This window comes from Saccoglossus kowalevskii, chromosome 17 (genome assembly GCF_978046115.1).
Source record: "Saccoglossus kowalevskii chromosome 17, keSacKowa6.1, whole genome shotgun sequence".
Lineage (NCBI taxonomy): Eukaryota > Metazoa > Hemichordata > Enteropneusta > Harrimaniidae > Saccoglossus > Saccoglossus kowalevskii.
Genome location: NC_140657.1, coordinates 7,874,521 through 7,895,502, shown reverse-complemented (window position 1 = coordinate 7,895,502; position 20,982 = coordinate 7,874,521). Strand labels below are relative to the sequence as shown.

The window sequence follows — 20,982 nt, the reverse complement described above, 5'->3', positions numbered from 1 at the left end:
CTCTCACGTTGTGTCAACCGACTCTGGGGTCTATATTCAAAAGATTTGCGCCTATTTGAAATATAATGTGTATACAACAAGACCATGGAATGGTGTGAATCACAGTCCCTCAACACGGTGTGGAGGGACTGTGTGTGAATACAGGGAAACCAGCGAGTTATATTCAACTTTATAAAACACTCACCGTGAAAAAGATAGCTGAAAACACAACGTATTGTGAATAGCTACCCGAAAACACCAAGCTTTATCACGGGCCGGGGGATAGATGTTCAGACACCTGTGCTGTTAGCTCAATGTTTTGGTAAGGGCCCCGCCCGGTCAACTTCTGGTAAATGGAAGTGTTTATAATTAATATTGTCATGTGTCAGACGATGAGTCAGTCCGTGGCTTGGCTATGCCTTGGCAGATAGTTAAGACGGTTTGGACAATTTGAAATTATGTCGGTGTCCGGAAGAGTTGAACAAAATGATGAATGCGAGAGTGTCGCAGAAATATATTAACATATTCAAGGAAATTATAAATGCGAAAAACGCTTTTCCTAACACTTTATTTTTTTCAAAATGGAATTATTTTGTCCATGTTCATTTCATTTATGCACGGAATGTGTGATAATGTAGTATTGTGAAGATAATATAGCAGGAAAACGTATGCATATCCCACGATAACGATTTGTTGCCTTTCTTGTTAGAAAAAGTATATGTCAATATTTACGTTTAAAGTGGTTATAAAGATGTTTAGCGGCTACCGATAAAATGCGAAACGTGACCGTCAAATCTGGAATCATAACTAAGTTATTCACATTGCCTTGCAACATTTCGTTGTAGCTTAGTGTAATTATTTAAAACATACAAAAGATTAAATAAAAAGGGGTCCCTTACGTGCACAAACCTTCTGTCATAATATTGAACTGATTTCAATCAAACTTGGTATGTGGTATTATTTTCGTGATCCATCACAATCATTTTGCGGCCAGCCCCTCACCATTGGGTATATTGGGTTGTCTGGCATGCAATGACTATTTACTGTATACACTTTCGTGGGTAACGGGGAGGGAAGGAGGGAGGGAGGCTGGTGAACATGTCACTGAAACCACGCATTATTATTATCATTATTATTATTATTATTATTGTTATTATTATTATTATTATTATTATTATTATTATTATTATTATTATTATTATTATTATTATTATTATTATTATTATTATTATTATGGTAAATTGATGAGATGTGACAACATTTGGTGTATAAAATGCTTATAAATTTCTGCTGAATACATAAAACCAGGATCCGGAGATTACACATAAGAACAATATTCAAGGTGAGATGAGAAGTGATGTAACAAAGTTCTATACTGGTACACCACAGGGGTTCGACGACTTTAAATATTCGTATATAAAGTGACGTTTATAGTGACCCATTCATTCTGCAAGTACGTCTATGGGAGACCGCAAAATTACGTGATACAAAAATTTACCAACTCAAAAATATACATATCATGACCACATACCACTTCAATTTACGAATTTACTCCTTATTTGTGCGGAACAAACCACACAACAATAAACGCATCATGATGGTTAAAGCGCAGCGCGTGTTCGAATTTCATGTAAATAAACAATGTAATTTACACGCGTTGTATACGTCGCTATGAGTCCTATAACGAACAGGACGCGGCTTTGTGGCGCTATAAATGTCAGTATTTACCGCTACTATTATTTTTACCTCAACATTCACATATAAGTGGTCGAGTCCCTTTGTGGTACATAACTACGTACAGGGAGTGTAGCTTGGGTCAATGGAACTATTTTTATATAATTTCATAGAACATCTATTACACCATGATTCAAATGTAATTTCATTTATTTCTTATGACCAGAGTTCATTATTTAAACTAAAGGTACTATGACAGAGGTGAAGAAAAATTTGGATAAACTTTGAACTGAAGGCTAATAAATTACCTGGCCCAGATGGAATTCCTTCTGAGTTTTGGAAATTTGCACCTTTAGACATCTGTGATCTGTTGTACAGTCTATATAACAAAGTTTTTGATTAAGGGGTGTTTCCTATAAAATGGAGTAGGGGATTAATTTCCCCAGTGTTCAAAAAGGGTTGCAGGGATCACCCAGCAAACTATCGAAGTATAATGTTTTTGAATACTATAAGTAAAGTATCACAAGTATTCTCAGTGATAGGTTAAGTAATTGGTTGAATCGATATAATAAAATAATTGAGGAACAAAGTGGGATTAAGGGGAAACTGTTTAAATCACTTTATTCTATGTATAAAAATATTAAGGCTGCTGTTAAAAACCAAAAGGGAGTTACTGAATTTTTCCATATTAATGTTGGGCTGCAGCAGGGTTCTGTTATATCACCTTTACTGTTTTGCTTTTATATAAATGACCTTAAGAGTGCCCTCCAACAAGGACGGGAATCAGTTGTGTATATAAATACTTTAAAACTTTTTTATTTGTTATATGCGGATGATTTGGTGTTGTTCAGCAGCACACCTGTTGGATTACAAAGATTACTTAATAACTTAGTGGATTATTGTCTAAAATTGAGACTGAATGTTAATCTGAAAAAATCAAAAATAATTGTTTTCCGAAAAAAAATGAAAAATGGTTTCTGAGGGGTAAAGAATTGAAATTGTAGCAAAATATAATTATTTGGGCATAGTTTTTTCGAGTTCGGGAAAATGGTTTTTAAACACAGAAAGATATCTCGAAGCGAGCTAACAAAGCACTATTTTGTTTGGGAAAAACCTTATGGGGTTGGGGGGGGGGGCTGCAGCCTGATCTTGCATGCAAAGTATTTGACTGAAATATTGTCAATTTTGTTATATGGTAGTTGTGTGTGGGGTATGCGGGGTGTAATAGCTGACATAGAAAAAGTACAAAATAAGTTTTGTAAAGGTGCGTAAACTTACATTTCTAGTTACATAACAATATGTTATTTTTGTCGTTTTATTGATAGAAGCAAATTTCAAACAACAAAAATCCAGAGTAGTTTTCAATGTGAATACAAATCGAAATTTAACAGTTTACTTTCCCACGGGAAGAAGAACAAAATTGAATTTGTGAAAGATGTTTATTCTTTCCTGACTTCCCGGTCCTGTTCCGGATGTTGTACTTTCCCACAATCCTCCAAGTGAACTCGAATACGCATGCGTTGAGTCTGATATTTGCTGTGCGCATGCCCAAATTGATGTCGCGCACCTCGTGAATCCAACATGTCTTCTCCGCCGGCCAAAGTTCGTAAAGACGAGACAAAAAACAACGGTGAAAACGCCGAGGAAGTTGCAGGTAGGCTATTTTCGGACAAATGTGATCTATAGCGCCCACCTTCCAAATTTAGCGGCACTGCGATCCGTAGTTTGGCAGTATACATCCAAGAGTCGCATGTGTTCCCCATGTTCTATTGTCATCATGTGGCCCGACGTAAGCGTCTGTGCCCTCCTTTCATAGACAATGTAATTCAACGTGTTTGTCTGAAACTTTCAAATTTTATAAACTCTGTCATCATCCCCTAGATAATTTCTCAATTTTTAGTGGATTGTCCAAACATTTGGGGTTCAACTAATCTGTCTTCCAACGAATTAATGGATGTGTCCTTGGTATTTGAATGGACCCCGCCATTTTCTTTGTTTACTCCTGTGCCATGAACCGTTTATTTCCTCCAACGAAGGATGTGCTATAAGGCGTTTAACTGTCAGTGTTAATCTTTTCAAAGTAGGTCAACGTGAAATATTTGTGCAACCGCTTTGCGTGAAGCGTATAACTACTGATTGAAAAGTTAATGATTTCAGTTTTCTTGGAATGAATGAATGAAGTGTCATGTGACCTTAAATTGTAGGAATCTTATATCTACTTATACTAACTTATTGCATGTGATCGTACATGTGTCTGTGAAATGGACTTCACATATGGAGAAAATCCCTCCATAAAATCCTTCAATCCATATCACTTGTTTCATATTTAAATTAAAAAAAAAAATTATTTAGTTTGACAGTTCAAAGTGCAAATAATTATAGAAAATAATACGCCCTAACCTGAACCTTAACCTTAACACTCCATCCCCCTAATGTAATTGCATATGTTCCTAGGAGAAACTGTGTCTTGAAGAGTGGCATATGCAATTATAATTGGGGGATGGGCACATTTATTTGTTGGGACATGTGATTGTGGTAGTACATGTGCAGTTGCAATGTTTGATATGTGGATTAATTTGCAAATGATGAGCATAACAAAAGGGATGGAAGATATTCCTATCTGAAATTCCTCATGCTAAACACTGTACATGAAACAAATGTGCAATTTGGTATAATTATATGATGAAGGTAGTGAAATTTAAATTATGGGTATATAGTCTCTGACATTTGAAATTAATTTTCGTGAATGATGTAGGGTGTATACTCCAACCGTATTTTCGAAGCTTGTGAACACTATACTGTAAAACAATTTGAAATAGACTTGCATAAGTCTTGTGATAATTTGTTGGTGTTTTTCAATAAATTAGAATGTGGGAAGTCTATAAATGGCAAAAGCTTGGCTACCGTGAAATATACACATGTTACCCTGGATATTAATGAGCATTTCGACGACTTCACAAATTTGATGGGTGGAACATACATTATGTACAAGTTTACATTCTTTCATGATAGCCATGAATATCGGGCAAGCGAACGTTAGCATGCTGACAAAAAATAAGCTTCACAACTATTGTATCACTAAGAACTCTGGGATACATTTGTATTGTATGTTGGGCCAAAGATTGGATAACTCTAGAAGATTTCAAAGCTGACCAGTAGACGCCCGCGTGTCAAGAAATTGTGTTGAAAGTCAGTGATTTGATAGACCAACAGTTACAAAACACTTGAACAAACATCGCGACCAGAAGTTGGTATTCTTTAAGGGATGTATAGCCCAGTATCTTAGTAGTCTTGCAATGCCATCATAAAAAAGAATAAGAGGAAAGTAGGAAATCAAACGGGCGGTTCACCGCGGTAATCACCGCGGCTCTCAGCAATACACCAGGGAGAGCTGCGGACTGCTTATAATTAGGGGTCTCTATTGCGGTGGCCACCGGTACCGGTTGCAACCGCGGTCGTAGGAAAGATGTGAAATACGTATTTAACAGTTTCCTTTGTGATTCCATGAGTCTTTGTTTCAAATACCTGTTTTTAAATCTAGCAGGTTACGAGCATCGCTGGCATGGAAATACTAAGCATATGGTATTATTATCGGCCCACGTATTTTATTAATATAAAAATCCATAAGTCCAATGCTGTATAGGAATTGTTGCGTGAAACAATGTTGTATAGTATGCATGTATTTATCACCGATTCCAAGAGTAAAAGTCGTAACTTTCGAAGGTACGAGTATTATGACTCGCCCATACATTTCACTTACGTTTGTTACACTTGAATAAAGTCTACCACATGAAAAGAATGTTATTTACGAAGTTTTAAATAGCCGAGCCTTCCTGATTCGAGCCTCTTGTTGATTTGACAACGGTGGGTATCATTAATGTTTATTCTTTGCCTGTATCGCATTCCAGACAAAAAGTTCAAGATCGGTAAACAAGAAATGGACGAACTAAAATGTCTCCTGTGTTTCACGTGTGACATGATTATAAAAAAAAAAAACAGAGTTAAGCAGTCATGTACGTTCTATGAATCTAACCTCGCACACATAATCCTGTATTGACGCGTTTTTTTTTTGGTCAAAAACGACGTTGCCTTTCAGTTAACTCTTCGCAAGAGTTTACCGATTTTTTGAACAAATGTTAAGTAACTATATCGTTTTGCGTCAAACTGGGTGGACCGAATTTAAATGTCAGTGCGTGAACTCATTGAGGTCATAGCCCATTGCCGCACGTAATTCAAACACGTGGTTATTAGAGTTCAGTCGAAATGTACACGAATAATGCGATTGAAGTGCGCTGCGAGTTTATTATAAAAAAATTTAACATTACGCATGATATTGTATGTTATTGTATGGTTAATATTACATATTCACTTTATTTAGAATAAAATAATTTACCGATGAGTCGCAAGTATTTAAAATATTTTCTCAACTTTCGTTAGACACCTGACTATCTTTTTCAATGATTTAAATGCGCCCATGTTTATATTTGCGTAATAATTACGAATGCAACGCATTATCAAGTCGGTAATATTGAAATATTCACAGACCCAATAGCCTGGGTTAGTGTCCCAACAATAGAATGAAAATAACTTAGTTTGCGTAATTATTATAAAAGCAATACATTGCAAAGTTGAAATACTTGGAGCCCGTGCAATACTGTAAACATATTTGCGTTATTAGAAAAGCAGCACACTAAGTAAACAATGTTGAAATATTCAAAGCCAATACAGAGTTGGATACAAGTTGTGTTATTACAGTACCACCGGATATAATAACAAATTTACGAGATCGAAGCGCTGACCAAGAAAGAAAAGGGTTGCTAAGGTAACGTGCCAGTTTAGTTCGTGTCTTGGGGTCAAACTTCGGTCAACACACACTTGATGTCAGCATCGCTGCGTAGCAAGTTTCGCAACGTACTTGAAGTTCAATTGTGCCCCAAATCAGTGTTCTCCCCAGGATGTAAACAGCGTGGCGGTCCCGCCACAGTGCTTCGATTTGCCGCCACACCGGTCTGACACCGCCACGGTGATTAGCAAGACCGCCACAGTGCTTTTTTCATTGGGGATTTCGTCACGCTGGTCGGCCCGACCGGCACTCAAAAATAGCGACCACCACGGAAACGCGTCCGACTATTGTCATATTGTTATTATACTTACGTACCGACCGACAAGCATCCTGCCAGTCGTGGATAATAACTTGTAAACAAAAGACATAGTCGTGCGATGTGGTATCGGCTTTAAACAATACAAGTCAATTTTGTAAAATTAGCACCTCTTTGTTTGTAAGTAAATATTTTCTGATGATAGATGCAGTCTTTAGATTGATAGCTAAAATTCATTCAAAATCAATTCCACCCCGATGTAACATGGGCAAAGCGGAGTTCACGATCAGTTTAATACGCTACTCAAGAAAAAACAAGGTGTTTATTGCGTGATTGGGTAAAATACATTTGAACTGTTATCATCGTGAATCATGTAAAAATTCTTCTTTCAAGACTTCTTTTACCTTTCAAAAATTGCTAATCACCTCTTTCGAATACCATCATGCAGGTTTCATCTAAAATCCATACCAACACATCGTGCTACGACATCGCTTTACTTCCGCAATGTAATTTTTATGATCACGATCATTCGGAAAACTTCGGGTTCTACCGGCATTACCATGCGGCATTCTGATTGGTTAATGGCGTTTTTGACCCACCGGGTCAAAGAACATATGCGGTCAACTAACGCGTCACAGCTATCATGGCGGGTCTGTGTTTTTCACGAAGTGATCGAGTGATCAAAAATAATTTCTCCCGATAAAACTAGTTAAAATTTTACGTTTTATTCATATAAAAAAAGAAGTATTTAATTTTTGCATGGCATCATGACCGAGTAAGAGGAATTATTGGTATAACCGGTGTATAACATCGCGAAGTAAGTTATGTCACGCCGTAACTTTGATGATTGTTTGGAAGTGTTATTTGTTCGTTCATTTATTGTAAATGTAAACGTTGTAGAAGCTGATGGTCGGAATAATAACCAACAATCCGCCAAATAATTACGTGGTCGATTTTTTTGGAGGAGAATTTTGTAGTAAATAAGATCATGAAAGTCTTGAACATAATCCTGGCTGGAACGTTTCAGATGAGTTTCATTTAATCTTTCACAATTTATTTGTTTCTTTTTAGTCTGCAGTATTTGCATTTTGAGAATGTTTCATTTTTAAATTCAAACTCTTCTAAGTTGTGAAACGTAATTTTTTGACTCCAAACAAAAATATTTGCACTGTGACGGAGCTCATTAATATTACAAAAGTGCCCAAAATAAAAGTGTTTATAACACTGTGTAAAGCAAATAAATATCTGCCACTTTGTTTTTGAAAATATATGTTGTTTATTGTGTGGGTGTAAATGTGCTTTGGTCAATTTCTATTATTATGTAAATGATATGCAAATTAGGCCGCCACAGTGGTTTAAATTCCTGGGGAGAACACTGCCCAAATGATGTCGACGATCACTCAACAGTCGCAGCGCATGTTGTACCAAGTCCATGATACACCTCGTTTCGACTTTGGCTTGCTTTTCTTTCTTAGTGCATGTTCTTGTTCACGTAAATACGACCTCTCACCAATGTATTAAAACACTTTGAATTTATACTTATGCGTGATTATAATTGGTCTACGCGAAACATTAATCTTTCTAAACATTTTCTGAGACCATGCATGATATATATTCACAAAATAATGCGATCATATTTTATATTATGTTGATCTCTACGTCTTTCTGGATCGTTTTGTGATTTTATTCCAAGGCTCAGGCAAATAAAATGTCAACTATTATAGACCAGTGACCTAGCTTTTGGCTCAGCCAAATTGGTTTAATTTTTCATTAGAACTTTGTGATCCTTTTAATTTCCCAGTTCTTTGTGTTCATTAATGGTCTTGACAATAAGTGTGAATTGCTGTGCAAGCCCACCGTGGAAGACAGCGGTCAGCCGGCGTCATGGAATCTATGCATAAATTTGCATAAAATGTGGTCGACCGGCGAGTACCCACCACCACCGCGGTAATGACCGCGGTGCACCGCCCGTTTGATTTCGTACTCTCCCCGAATGTGAAATGCAAGCTTGCAAAATTTAAGTTTCGACTTGGCTTCTTATGAACTATCAAGACAAATCTAACTCCAATTTTGATCGTAACGCTGATTGGTAAAATATTAATGACCCCGTCAATCATTACATCATGCATTGAACCCAGACCAGAGTCGAGAGAGAGTGTCTACAAGGGTCACAAGTCTCTTCATTATTTTGCATTACCTGGCTTTCGCCATTACACTCTCCCATAATATTTTATTTTATTGAAAAAACACCAAAAAAACAAGAGATTGTATGCAAGTCTATGTGAAATAGCTACATGTGTTTTTAGCAAAGTTGGCATGATGTGCAAATTACCAGAATATTAATTTTTTACTAACAATCTCATTTATGCATCTTGAATTAATGAAATTAAAGATTAGACACAGAAGGATTGTATACGAGGGCGCCCTTGAGTGCTTTTGGTTATTCGTGAGTACGACATCGTCACCTTATCGTTGTTGTGAGAGCATCTGACCAAGTCTACTATCTCTCTTATTCAGTAACATTTATTACTAGAACACTTAAAACGACCTTATTGTGAATATTCTGTGATGAATGAATACTAATTAGGGATCACTGGTCACTGGTAGCATAGTGGTTATTGCATCAGACTCATGATCGGTAGACCCAAGTTCAAATCCTACCATAGGCTGAACGTCAAAAAGGTCGACCCCTACCCTGGGTGAGTGTGCCACAGACTCAATGGGAAGGCCAATTCCACTGGCCGAGATTCATTCACTAACGAATGCGACTTTGGGGGAACCTTGGTTAAGGTCCACAGGTGCTTGTGTTCGACTGAGCCTGGTTGACGCCAGGATAGCGCTTTACAAATTGCCATTTGACAGAGAGATGGCCACACAGCCCTGTCATGTAGTCCCAAACATGAATATGACTTCAGTGGCAAAATGCACTATGTGTTGTCACTAGCACTTGCAATTTGCACATACAAAAAAAAGTCAGGAGAGACAACAGTGACACTCAATGTCCGGAACTGTCGCCTGGCACAAAAAATATTTAAAAAAAAAAAAAAAAAATTAGGGAAGAGGCAAAATTTGGTGTAGCCAATGAATAGTATCTGGTGTCTACATTTTTTTGTAATTTTCAGAGTGTTTGGTGTCTTAAATGATAAGAAAAATATACTTTGATTTTCATATACACCAAACATAAAAACATTGATCATACATCATAGCTCAAAAATTTGATTTACAATCATTTGTAACATTTGTTACATTAAAACTCTAGAACTATGTACAATTTACATTTACAGTAATTTACCCATTATATTTTGTTTTATTTTCTGTAAGATCTACAATTTTTTTTGTAGTAATAAATTGTTCATATATTTAAATGGGAATAAGGCTACTATTTATGCTTGTTGTAGTGTTTGCCATTGTATTCGCAATGCAGACCCAGCAAATGTAGAAAACATCACGATACTCAAGATATTCAAGATTTTGTCCATATAAATGCAATGCAATTTAATACATCCTGTGAATGTTTGCGACACAAGTCTTTTTTTCATACATATTTTGACATCAATATCACGTAACAAATGTGACACTGAAGCTTTGACCGACCAAGGCTTGACATCTAGATTGTTATTACCATGACAACTTTCAAGCATTTTCATTCACTTTTTTTATCAACGTTTTTATTGCCTTTGTTTTAACGTGATGGTTTACATAAACAACACATTTATTTTTCAGAGACACAACACCCTTGCATTCGTTTGTTTTTATATTTTATGGTTTTTTGCTGCCCCATTAGCAGAATTCGCCGTGAAAATTACATTGACAATGACTAAGTTGTTTAATAAGTTATTCATAGCTTTTGATACTCTGTGTGGGCAAAAATCTTTTCATTCAAATTGCACAATCATAACATTCAACAATAATTGTCAGTTCAATTTATGCCTTAAATCAGGGTTCTCCCCAGGGCTTTTTAGCGCCGAGGTCCGCGGCGCTATACCTGTGAATCTCGGCGCTTCACATGGGACCTCGGCGCTATGTGTTCCCACCTCGGCGCTTGATTTCATATTTGACATGCCAATATCAGATGTGAAAAAGCTTTGTTCGCCACGCTGGTCGGCCCCGACCATCACTCAAAATTAGTGTCCAACACGGAAATGCTTCCGACGAGGACTATTGTCTGATTGTTGGTATACTAGTAATTACGTACCGACCGACACGCATCCTGCCAGTCGTGGATTATAATTTATAAACAATAGACCTAGTCGCACGATACGTAGCGGCTAGTCAAATTTGTGGAATTAGCACCTCTTTGTTTGTAAGTAAATACTTTCTGCGATAGACACAGTCTTTAGATTGAAAGCTAAAATTATTTCAAAATCAATTCCACCTCGATATAACATGGTCAAATCGGAGTTCACGATCAGTTCACGCTACTCAAGAAAAAAACGTGTTTATTGCCTGATTTGGTAAAATACATTTGAACTGTTATCATTTCGAATCATGTAAAAACTCTTCTTTCAAGACCTAATTTACCTTTTAAAAATTGCAAATCACCTCTTTCGAAAGCTGTCATGCAGTTTTCAATTGAAATCGATGCCAACACATCGTGCTACGACATCGCTTTACTTCCGCAATGTAATTTTTATGATCACTACCATTCGGAAAACTTCGGGTTCTACCGGCCTTACCATGCGGCATTTTGATTGGTTAATGGAATTCTTGACCCATCGGGTCAAAGGACACATGCTAATGTTTCACAAACATCATGGTGGGTCTGTTTTTTTTTACCGAAGCGATCAAGTGATCAAAAATAATCGCTCCCGATAAAAATAAGTCGGATTTTACTTACATTTCATATCAAAAAAAAAGAAGTAAAATTTGTTGAGGAATTATTGCTATAACTGGTGTATAACATGGCCAAGTAAGTTATGTCACGTCGTAACTTTGATGATCGTTTTGAAGCTTTGTTTGCTCATTACTGTAATTGTAAACGTTTTAGAAGTTGATGGTACGAATAATAAATTACAACAATACGTCAATTAATTACGTGATTGATTTTTTGAAGGAGAATGTTTTTGGAGTGAATACAATTATGAGATTCGTGAACATAAATCTGGCTTAACGTTTTGAATGCGTTTCCTTCAACGTTTTACAAAACAATTAAATTGCAACAATAATGTATTTGTGTTTGTTTTTAGTCTGCAGCATTTGTATTTCGAGAATGTTTCAAACTCTTCTAAATTGTGAAACATAATGTGTTGATTCCATTAAAAAAAATATTTGCCCTGTGACTGAGCTCACTAATATTCATAATTGTAAATAAGTTCTGTTAATCAATGAAGAAAAGATATGTAAATGATATGCAAATTATTATGCAAATTAGCCCCGGCGCTATGCATTTTTTCTGGAGAGAACCCTGCCTTAAATGCAGAGAAAACAAACATCAGAAAACATTATTTTATTTCATTTGCATATTAGTAGACAATACCAATGTTATTAAATGACAATTGACTATTTATCTAGAACATTACCCTGGATGATGCTTTGGATTATGGGTTACATTTTTAAAAAATAATTGGAATTGACACATGGCCCTAGGCAATGTTTTTGGCACTTTTTTTCTTTTCTTTTTCTTGGCTCCAAGATGAGGGTTCTTTTCCAGAAATAATGAAGAATATAAGAAAAAACTGCAGACAAAAGTCTGGTGGTGAATAGGTTCAGGCAATGCATAGACGAGGAATTCTTGCTAAACCAGCCTATGCTGAACATGGCAAATGTTACTTCTATCTTCATCTACTTTGATTCAAAAAAAAAAATGAATCACTATATAGAAACCAAAAATTAATTAAACAATAAGTGTTCTTGAAAAAACAATTGTTTTTAGTACTGTACATTTTATTTTTACAGTGTTTGTTTTTGAAACATAAGATTGCCCATGATCAATGTTTCGGCACCTGGTTGTTTTGCGGTAGGCAATGTTTCAGAAAAATATGGTAATATGCGTCATGTAAGACTTTTTACAACAAAATGCTTTGCTATGATGAGAATATTTCCATTTCATTTTTGACCTTTTTTTTCTATTTACGCACTCATTTATCTTTTAACACAACAGACAAAGAACAGCAAGAAGCCATAGAACAGATAGATGAGGTCCAGAATCAAATAGATGCTCTCAATGAAAAAGCCAGTGAAGAAATTTTACGTGTTGAACAAAAATACAATAAATTAAGGAAGCCATTCTTTGAAAAACGAGCAGACCTTATCAAGAAGATTCCAAACTTTTGGGTTACAGCTGTATCCTTTTATGTTTGTATGTTAGAAAGTGAATGAGGGTTCCAGAAAATTCTATTTCTTGTAGTATAGCTGGCTTGAAATGAAATAAATGTAAACGTGAAATGTTGATTGAGTTTGTTGTATTGATATGATACATCTAGACTAGATGCAGTTTATGAGACTTCTATGAATGACTAGTGAATTGATCTAAAGCGTTGTATGGCTTTTATGTGTGTTAGTCTGTGCATGCTTGTTTCCGTGGTAACATGCTGAAGTCATGGAGACAGCCAATCAGTGATGACACAATTCTCTGCTGACTGGCCATTCTTGAGTAAGATTTCAGGCTAATTGTTTGAACACTACCAATTTTTGTCTAAGTACGCGCATAAATAACATGTTTCTATGGTAAAAATAAGCAATACTTCATACTTTAGGTATTTTCACTTAAAATTTTAATTTTTTACTATTTTCAATGAATCAATGAAAATATTTTACATTCAAATCAAGGAAAATAAACTTCATACAAAATGTTTTTTTCAGCATAAATTAATCCCACCAAAAATACTTATTTGTTGTATTGATTCATTATACAGCAAATGTAATGTGTTCTTCCATCAGAGATAAGCCTCTAATGGAGCAAATAATTGAGTATTTTAATAATATTTTTAGTCATATAGTAACAGAATCAATATCTCTGTGGAAGTATCACTGTTCTCCACGAGAGGTTTTAGGTAGGCGACTCGCCTAGATGCATTCGACTGAAATGGTTTGTAAACGGCTTGTAGTGCTCTTCCCATGTATAACAGAAAAGTAGTCGCTCAACTATTTATTTCTGTTTTTAGTTCTTGTTTATAGTTTAATTATCTGTATGTTTGTCCGTCCTTCTGTCAGTCTGTGCAGCAAATTTGTAATATACAAATTATGCCGCTCAGTCACTTTGAATTGTAATTAACGTGCAAAAAGGTCATGCTGTTGACTCTCGCATATCTTTAATTATTCCTTAATTATTGTGTACAGTTCGTCAACCATCCTCAGGTGTCGGCATTGTTGGACGAAGAAGACGAGGAAGCACTTCATTTTTTGACCAAAGTAGAAGTTGAAGAGTTTGAAGATATAAAATCAGGATACAAAATCAACTTTGTGAGTTCTGTAAAACAACACCGATGGTTACAAACAGTTGTTGGCGCAAATCACATAAAATGATTGACAGTTTTGCTGTTTGATGTTTTTTGCAGCAGCAGCAAGACTGCAAATTTTAACTTGGACGATGCAAGATTGCATTGGCCTCAACCGTGTGTTAATATATTGCACAATTCTAACTGCTAATAATTTTAGGATTGTACAGCATTTGTGAAAACAAAATTCTGTGAAAGTCGATAAGACTCCATGTTGTATGACATCCACCCCGACTTTGCGATAATTCGCGAAAATTTGCCTTTTACGAATTAATGCTGTTTAGTTAATAATCGTACCGCTTGTAGATAACGAAAAATCTCTAATTTAGGCATCATTTTTCGAACATTTCAATATTTCCTGACTCCAAAATCAGTGATTTTACAATTTTACGGTTATTTTGAGCTGTAAACTAGTTTCTATTTTTTTTTAGTAAGCATACGCAGCTAGTGTGTAATCGTCTCATTAAAGAGTAGGGGTTACTTTGAAACTAACAATAGAGCCAATTTTGCATAACAACGAATACAATATAGGTGATTAACATATAAAATTGATATGCAAAATAATTCTTGGGAGAACACTGCGTCTTTGTGTGTTGAAGGAATGTACATGTATGACAATGTATGACCTACTTGATGTCAGGGGTGTGTCATAAATTATCTTGTCTTGTTTGTTTTCAGCATTTTGAGGAAAATCCTTATTTTGAAAATGATGTGATATCCAAGGAATTTCATTTAAACGACACTGGAGATCCGTCATCTAAATCAACACCAATCAGGTGGAAACAAAATAAAGTAAGTAATCCTGCCAATCAGGTGGAAACTAAATAAAGTAAGTAATCCTGCCAATCAGGTGGAAACTAAATAAAGTAAGTAATCCTGCCAATCAGGTGGAAACTAAATAAAGTAAGTTATCTTGCCAATCAGGTGGAAACTAAATAAAGTAAGTAATCCTGCCAATCAGGTGGAAACTAAATAAAGTAAGTAATCCTGCCAATCAGGTGGAAACTAAATAAAGTAAGTAATCCTGCCAATCAGGTGGAAACTAAATAAAGTAAGTAATCCTGCCAATCAGGTGGAAACTAAATAAAGTAAGTAATCCTGCCAATCAGGTGGAAACTAAATAAAGTAAGTAATCCTGCCAATCAGGTGGAAACTAAATAAAGTAAGTAATCCTGCCAATCAGGTGGAAACTAAATAAAGTAAGTAATCCTGCCAATCAGGTGGAAACTAAATAAAGTAAGTAATCCTGCCAATCAGGTGGAAACTAAATAAAGTAAGTAATCCTGCCAATCAGGTGGAAACTAAATAAAGTAAGTTATCCTGCCAATCAGGTGGAAACTAAATAAAGTAAGTAATCCTGCCAATCAGGTGGAAACTAAATAAAGTAAGTAATCCTGCCAATCAGGTGGAAACTAAATAAAGTAAGTAATCCTGCCAATCAGGTGGAAACTAAATAAAGTAAGTAATCCTGCCAATCAGGTGGAAACTAAATAAAGTAAGTAATCCTGCCAATCAGGTGGAAACTAAATAAAGTAAGTTATCCTGCCAATCAGGTGGAAACTAAATAAAGTAAGTAATCCTGCCAATCAGGTGGAAACTAAATAAAGTAAGTAATCCTGCCAATCAGGTGGAAACTAAATAAAGTAAGTTATCCTGCCAATCAGGTGGAAACTAAATAAAGTAAGTAATCCTGCCAATCAGGTGGAAACTAAATAAAGTAAGTAATCCTGCCAATCAGGTGGAAACTAAATAAAGTAAGTTATCCTGCCAATCAGGTGGAAACTAAATAAAGTAAGTAATCCTGCCAATCAGGTGGAAACTAAATAAAGTAAGTAATCCTGCCAATCAGGTGGAAACTAAATAAAGTAAGTTATCCTGCCAATCAGGTGGAAACTAAATAAAGTAAGTTATCCTGCCAATCAGGTGGAAACTAAATAAAGTAAGTAATCCTGCCAATCAGGTGGAAACTAAATAAAGTAAGTTATCTTGCCAATCAGGTGGAAACTAAATAAAGTAAGTTATCCTGCCAATCAGGTGGAAACTAAATAAAGTAAGTTATCCTGCCAATCAGGTGGAAACTAAATAAAGTAAGTAATCCTGCCAATCAGGTGGAAACTAAATAAAGTAAGTAATCCTGCCAATCAGGTGGAAACTAAATAAAGTAAGTTATCCTGCCAATCAGGTGGAAACTAAATAAAGTAAGTAATCCTGCCAATCAGGTGGAAACTAAATAAAGTAAGTTATCCTGCCAATCAGGATCTTCACTGATTTTTATTTTCACTATTTTGATGTTTTCGCCTGGTTTCAAGTTCACTAAGTTGGCATGAAAACAATGAGTTCTATTGTTATTTTAAATGTTCACATGGATTTAATTTATCAGTTTTTATTTATCTGCAAAAATAACGAAATTATGCTATAATATTGTGTTTGTATTGTTCTCACTAGATGCCAATCTACAAGCATCTGAGGAGATTACCAAAAATGCTTATTATATAATTGTGTGTTTGATATCATCATCCCCCAAACATAGTATGATGCCCAGATTATAATAATACTTGTATATATAATGTTGACGTGTTAACATTATTCCTAGGATTTGACAAAAAGAAATACAGCACAACAGATTAAGGGAAGGAAAAGACAGCATGAAGAACCGGAAAGTTTCTTTTGTTGGTTTACAGACCATGTAGATGCGGGAGCTGATGAACTGGGTGAAGTGATAAAAGATGACATCTGGCCTAATCCTCTTCAGTATTACCTGGTAGGTCAGAAATATCATTGGTATAAGAGTCTTTTGAAGGTTTTTGTGAAGGGCTGTGTGGGTGTGGCTATTTAGATTTGAACTGATGTGTGCCATAATGGTTAGCCTGTCTGACCATCATCGGGGAGTTTGTTCCTTTGACTCCCATGGTCGGCTGCACACAGTACGAAAAAAGTACATTATGGCCACTTGCCATTCTCGTGACATTTGTATTTACTTTATTCGGACCGCAGCCTATTGCCAATTAGGGCACTCTAATCATAACCTGCTATCGCATGTTAACAGTAATATTGCACTCTGGGTAGCTCTGTATAGATTGACATGACTTCATGGTGCTCCATTTCTTGCTCATAGTAATAATAAAACTGTAAAAATTTTAAAAAAAAAGGGAAAAAAACTGTGAATAAATTATGCAAACTATATACTAATCAATATGCAAATTAGCTGTGATCTATAATTTAATTCCTGGAGAGAACACTGTATTTCTTTTTTTAGGCAAATAAGGCCTGTGTTAACTGAAAAGTGAACTCTCAGGGCTTTTCAGTCGTAAATGCCAAATTAAATTTGTTAACTCTTCCTCAAAATAAACCTGTATATTTCTTTGCCCCTGAGATTAATTTAGGGTTGAAACTGATTTTTAGTATTTCAATGAATACCTCCTGTACTTGATGCATAGGTGCTCGAGATAAACCAGTTTTAAATGACAGATAAGATTTATAGAGAACACCTTTTAGTCAATTGTAATGTTGTAAAGCGACTGTACACTTATAGATAATATTATTTGTAATCTCAAAAATATTATAGGTCTAGGTGAACCTGAAAATATATTACCAAATCATTATATTTTACTATTCAAAAATGTTTCTACCTGGATGGTTGGTTCAGATGGTTCATCAAAATGTTTATGAAAGCTTGGTCAGGAAAAATGAGAATATTGAACGAGAAATTGCAATAAACAAAAAAAGAGCTCATCCATTACCAGAAATGTTAGCCGTTAGATAATTGGCTAGATATTATGCAAATGTTATACCAGATCAAATCTGTATTTCTTCCTTTTTTACTATTTTTATTTTGCTTTTCCCCTCCAGATACCTACATGTAATGTAATCTTTTGTGTGTGAGTGTATGTTTATATCAGAAAACAAAATAATATTATTTAAATAATGAAATTGTTTCATTAGGAAAATGTACAATAGAGAAAATAGGCCAGTGAATTGTAAAGCCTTTATGCAACATGTGCTGCTTGCTTGAAACAATGTGATCCAGGTGCTCTCACTTGTAATACTTTATTTTCGCTTAGAATAAATTCTTGCTATTTTCGATGAAGGAATGATTTAGTGAAGATAAAATCCAGCAAATATACCTTTTTTTCTATATTTTACATTCAACTCGTTAAAAATTCAGTGAAAATATATTCCATAAAAAACACCCAAAATGTTATAGTGAAAATAAAGTAAATATAAATGAAAATAAAATACTTTACAGTATCGTAATTTGCGCATTAACATGGCTGCCTTAGTTTTGCTTACTGGGTATCTTAAATATTGTGAAGACATTTTGTTTTAATGAGTGATGAATTTTATTTTTTGCTCATTGTAATGTATTTCCTAGGTTCCAGAAGTGGAAGTTGAAGGGGAGGGGGACAGCGATGATGGTGGCCAAGATCTTGAAGATATTGATGAGGAATATGATGAAGGAGAAAGTGATGATGACTTGGATGGAGGAATTGATGAAGATGAATTAGAAGAGGTTAGTTGTTTCTACCAATTCATGGAAGACCAATCTTCTTTTAAGCAACTTGCTCAAAGATGTTGTTGCATAGCAACTGCAATTTCCACCAATTGATGTGAAACCAATGCTCTGTAGAGCAGTTTGTGTGAAGATGTCTTATCTTGCTCATATTTCAGCTTAAGTATACAAGTTGCATTTAATGTAATAGTTTCTAATGTTTTAAATCGGTCCTTGTGCAGATGATTAATACATGGTAAAAGTTAATATGCCATTCCTGTACATCATTTTTGGCGACATCTTCCTCACTTATTAGTGTCAGTCATCATTTCTAATACCCCAGATTTCTCAAAAAAATTGCTTTTGATGGCTGATTAGGTAAAATAATTGCATCGTGAGCATTTCATCTCAGGAGGGTCATTTACGAAATTGTGACGACAAGGCTCTAGTTTTGGCCTGACCTTGATAACGCCATTCAGAACGGTTTACAAGCAGATAATGGGTTCTTTACTTAGAACCTTCTTTTTCTAACCGTCTACCCACCATAAAGTAACTGTTACAAACATTTATTTTCAGGGAGAAGGCGAGGAAGGAGAGGGAGATGACGATGATGACGAAGAAGATGAGGCCTAATTTACCCTACACTTTTCACCATCTTGTGTCAGAACATACCACCTCATTTATTTGTCTGGCATACACAAAAGTATCTATTTTTTGTAGTATTTTTATGTATTCAACTATGCACTCTTTTTGTTTTCATACAAACAGTGGATCCCTTGACGTTTTTGCAGCCACTTTCAAGCTAGTGTGCTTTCTATTCGCTACTTTCCATTTTCTGTGATTTGGGGTTTCTCCCACAATGAGGATAGTAAAAGTTACCGTACATAATGTTTATACAATTTTCATGAAACCTTGTTTCATAGATTCAATATGTAGATTAGATGCCAGTACTTTTCACATCTGTCTTTTTACATTGAGATGAATTTCTGTATTTTCTATTATCAAATAATAAACAATGCCAAAACTGGGATAGAAACGCATACCACATTTGAAAGAGGCTGTAATAATGTTTTCACTTCGCAAACTGATAATAGTTGGTCCCACCTCTTCTCGCTTGCCTGATGCGAATTCCACACCTCAAACATACCATCCTATCCAATGTAAGTGTCATAGATACAAGTTGGGGTAACTTTTCATTTTGACGCAACTCAGAATACAGAATACTGATTTAAATCTTTAAACCAACAAAATTACTATTTTTTTTTTCTGGGTCGCAAGTGCGCTCTTGTGATTTTTGAACATACAACTTTTTCCCATGCCAAAAATTCATCTTATATTCGTTTTAGAAATTATTGTATCTCCACCGAGACAATTTAACAGAATTTGTTACCAATTGTAATGGGAAAATGTTTTGTTTTGTCAACTTAATGTTTAGTAGCCACCATATTTAGATATTTTAAAAAAAAAAATTGTAAAATGATACCAGAGTGTTACAGTTGCCTTGTAATTTAGCTATATTGTGTAGACACTTTCAGACATTCCTCATCTGTGTGAGTGTGGGTTTAATATTTATCCATTTTGGGTCTCCAAATTATTTCTTTATCATACAACTACATATAGATTTTACTGAAAATACCCATCAGACCACAAATTTGTTTTCATTATTTTTTGGTCCTGTTAAAAATATTCATTTCGTGCCAAATTACTTGCACAAATTCAATTTCTAGCTTGGTCCATGTTCAGTGGTTATCTATTGAATATGTAAATTAGCCTTTCCATATATGGCACGTGCTGTGGCTTGTTTTCTCGGTGACTAGTATAGTTCCCATATATGGCAGCTGATCCACTGGATATTTAAATTATCCTTTCCATATTTGGAGGCTTATCCAATGCATATGTAAATTAACTTTTCCATATATGGTGGCATATTCACTGGATTATGTTAATTGTGATTGGTTTGTGTTATGATTAATCAAGATTTTAACCAATACAACATGCTTTGTGTATGTCACAGACATTTTAATAAAACATTTGTCAGTGCAGCCCATTGTCCTCACCAGTGTTATTTCTGTTATGAGTAACAGTATAATTATTCCATGCAGTCAATCAATCATTCTTTTAGAACAGCCACCATTGTTCATCGCTTATCATTTATAAACACGATTCAGTTTGAAATCTCCTGTAAAAATGCCCTTATGCTTAGGGGGTTTCAACAACTGCAAAATATTCAGCTACTTTTTTATTTTGCTGAGGAGCCTCTTTAGTCTCCTTGGCTAAATTACTAAAGTTTGCTTCTCCCCTCTTT

The 20,982-nt window shown here is 35.2% G+C and overlaps 1 protein-coding gene across 1 annotated transcript; it reads left to right on the top strand.

The window, feature by feature from the left end:
- Positions 1-3,141: 3,141 nt before the first annotated feature.
- On the top strand, positions 3,142-19,724 carry LOC100370978 (protein SET-like). Its single transcript, XM_085492312.1, has 7 exons — positions 3,142-3,307; positions 12,853-13,034; positions 14,031-14,153; positions 14,867-14,980; positions 16,782-16,949; positions 18,561-18,698; positions 19,254-19,724. The coding sequence occupies exons 1-7, from the start codon at positions 3,235-3,237 to the stop codon at positions 19,308-19,310; spliced, it is 855 nt and encodes a 284-aa protein (XP_085348438.1). The 5' UTR covers positions 3,142-3,234; the 3' UTR covers positions 19,311-19,724.
- Positions 19,725-20,982: the final 1,258 nt, after the last annotated feature.

Coding starts and splice junctions, on each gene's coding strand:
- LOC100370978 (XM_085492312.1), top strand. CDS start 3,235: ATGTCTTCTCCGCCGGCCAAAGTTCGTAAAGACGAGACAAAAAACAAC. Junction 3,308..12,852: donor AAACGCCGAGGAAGTTGCAG/GTAGGCTATTTT, acceptor TTAACACAACAG/ACAAAGAACAGCAAGAAGCC. Junction 14,154..14,866: donor CAGGATACAAAATCAACTTT/GTGAGTTCTGTA, acceptor GTTTGTTTTCAG/CATTTTGAGGAAAATCCTTA.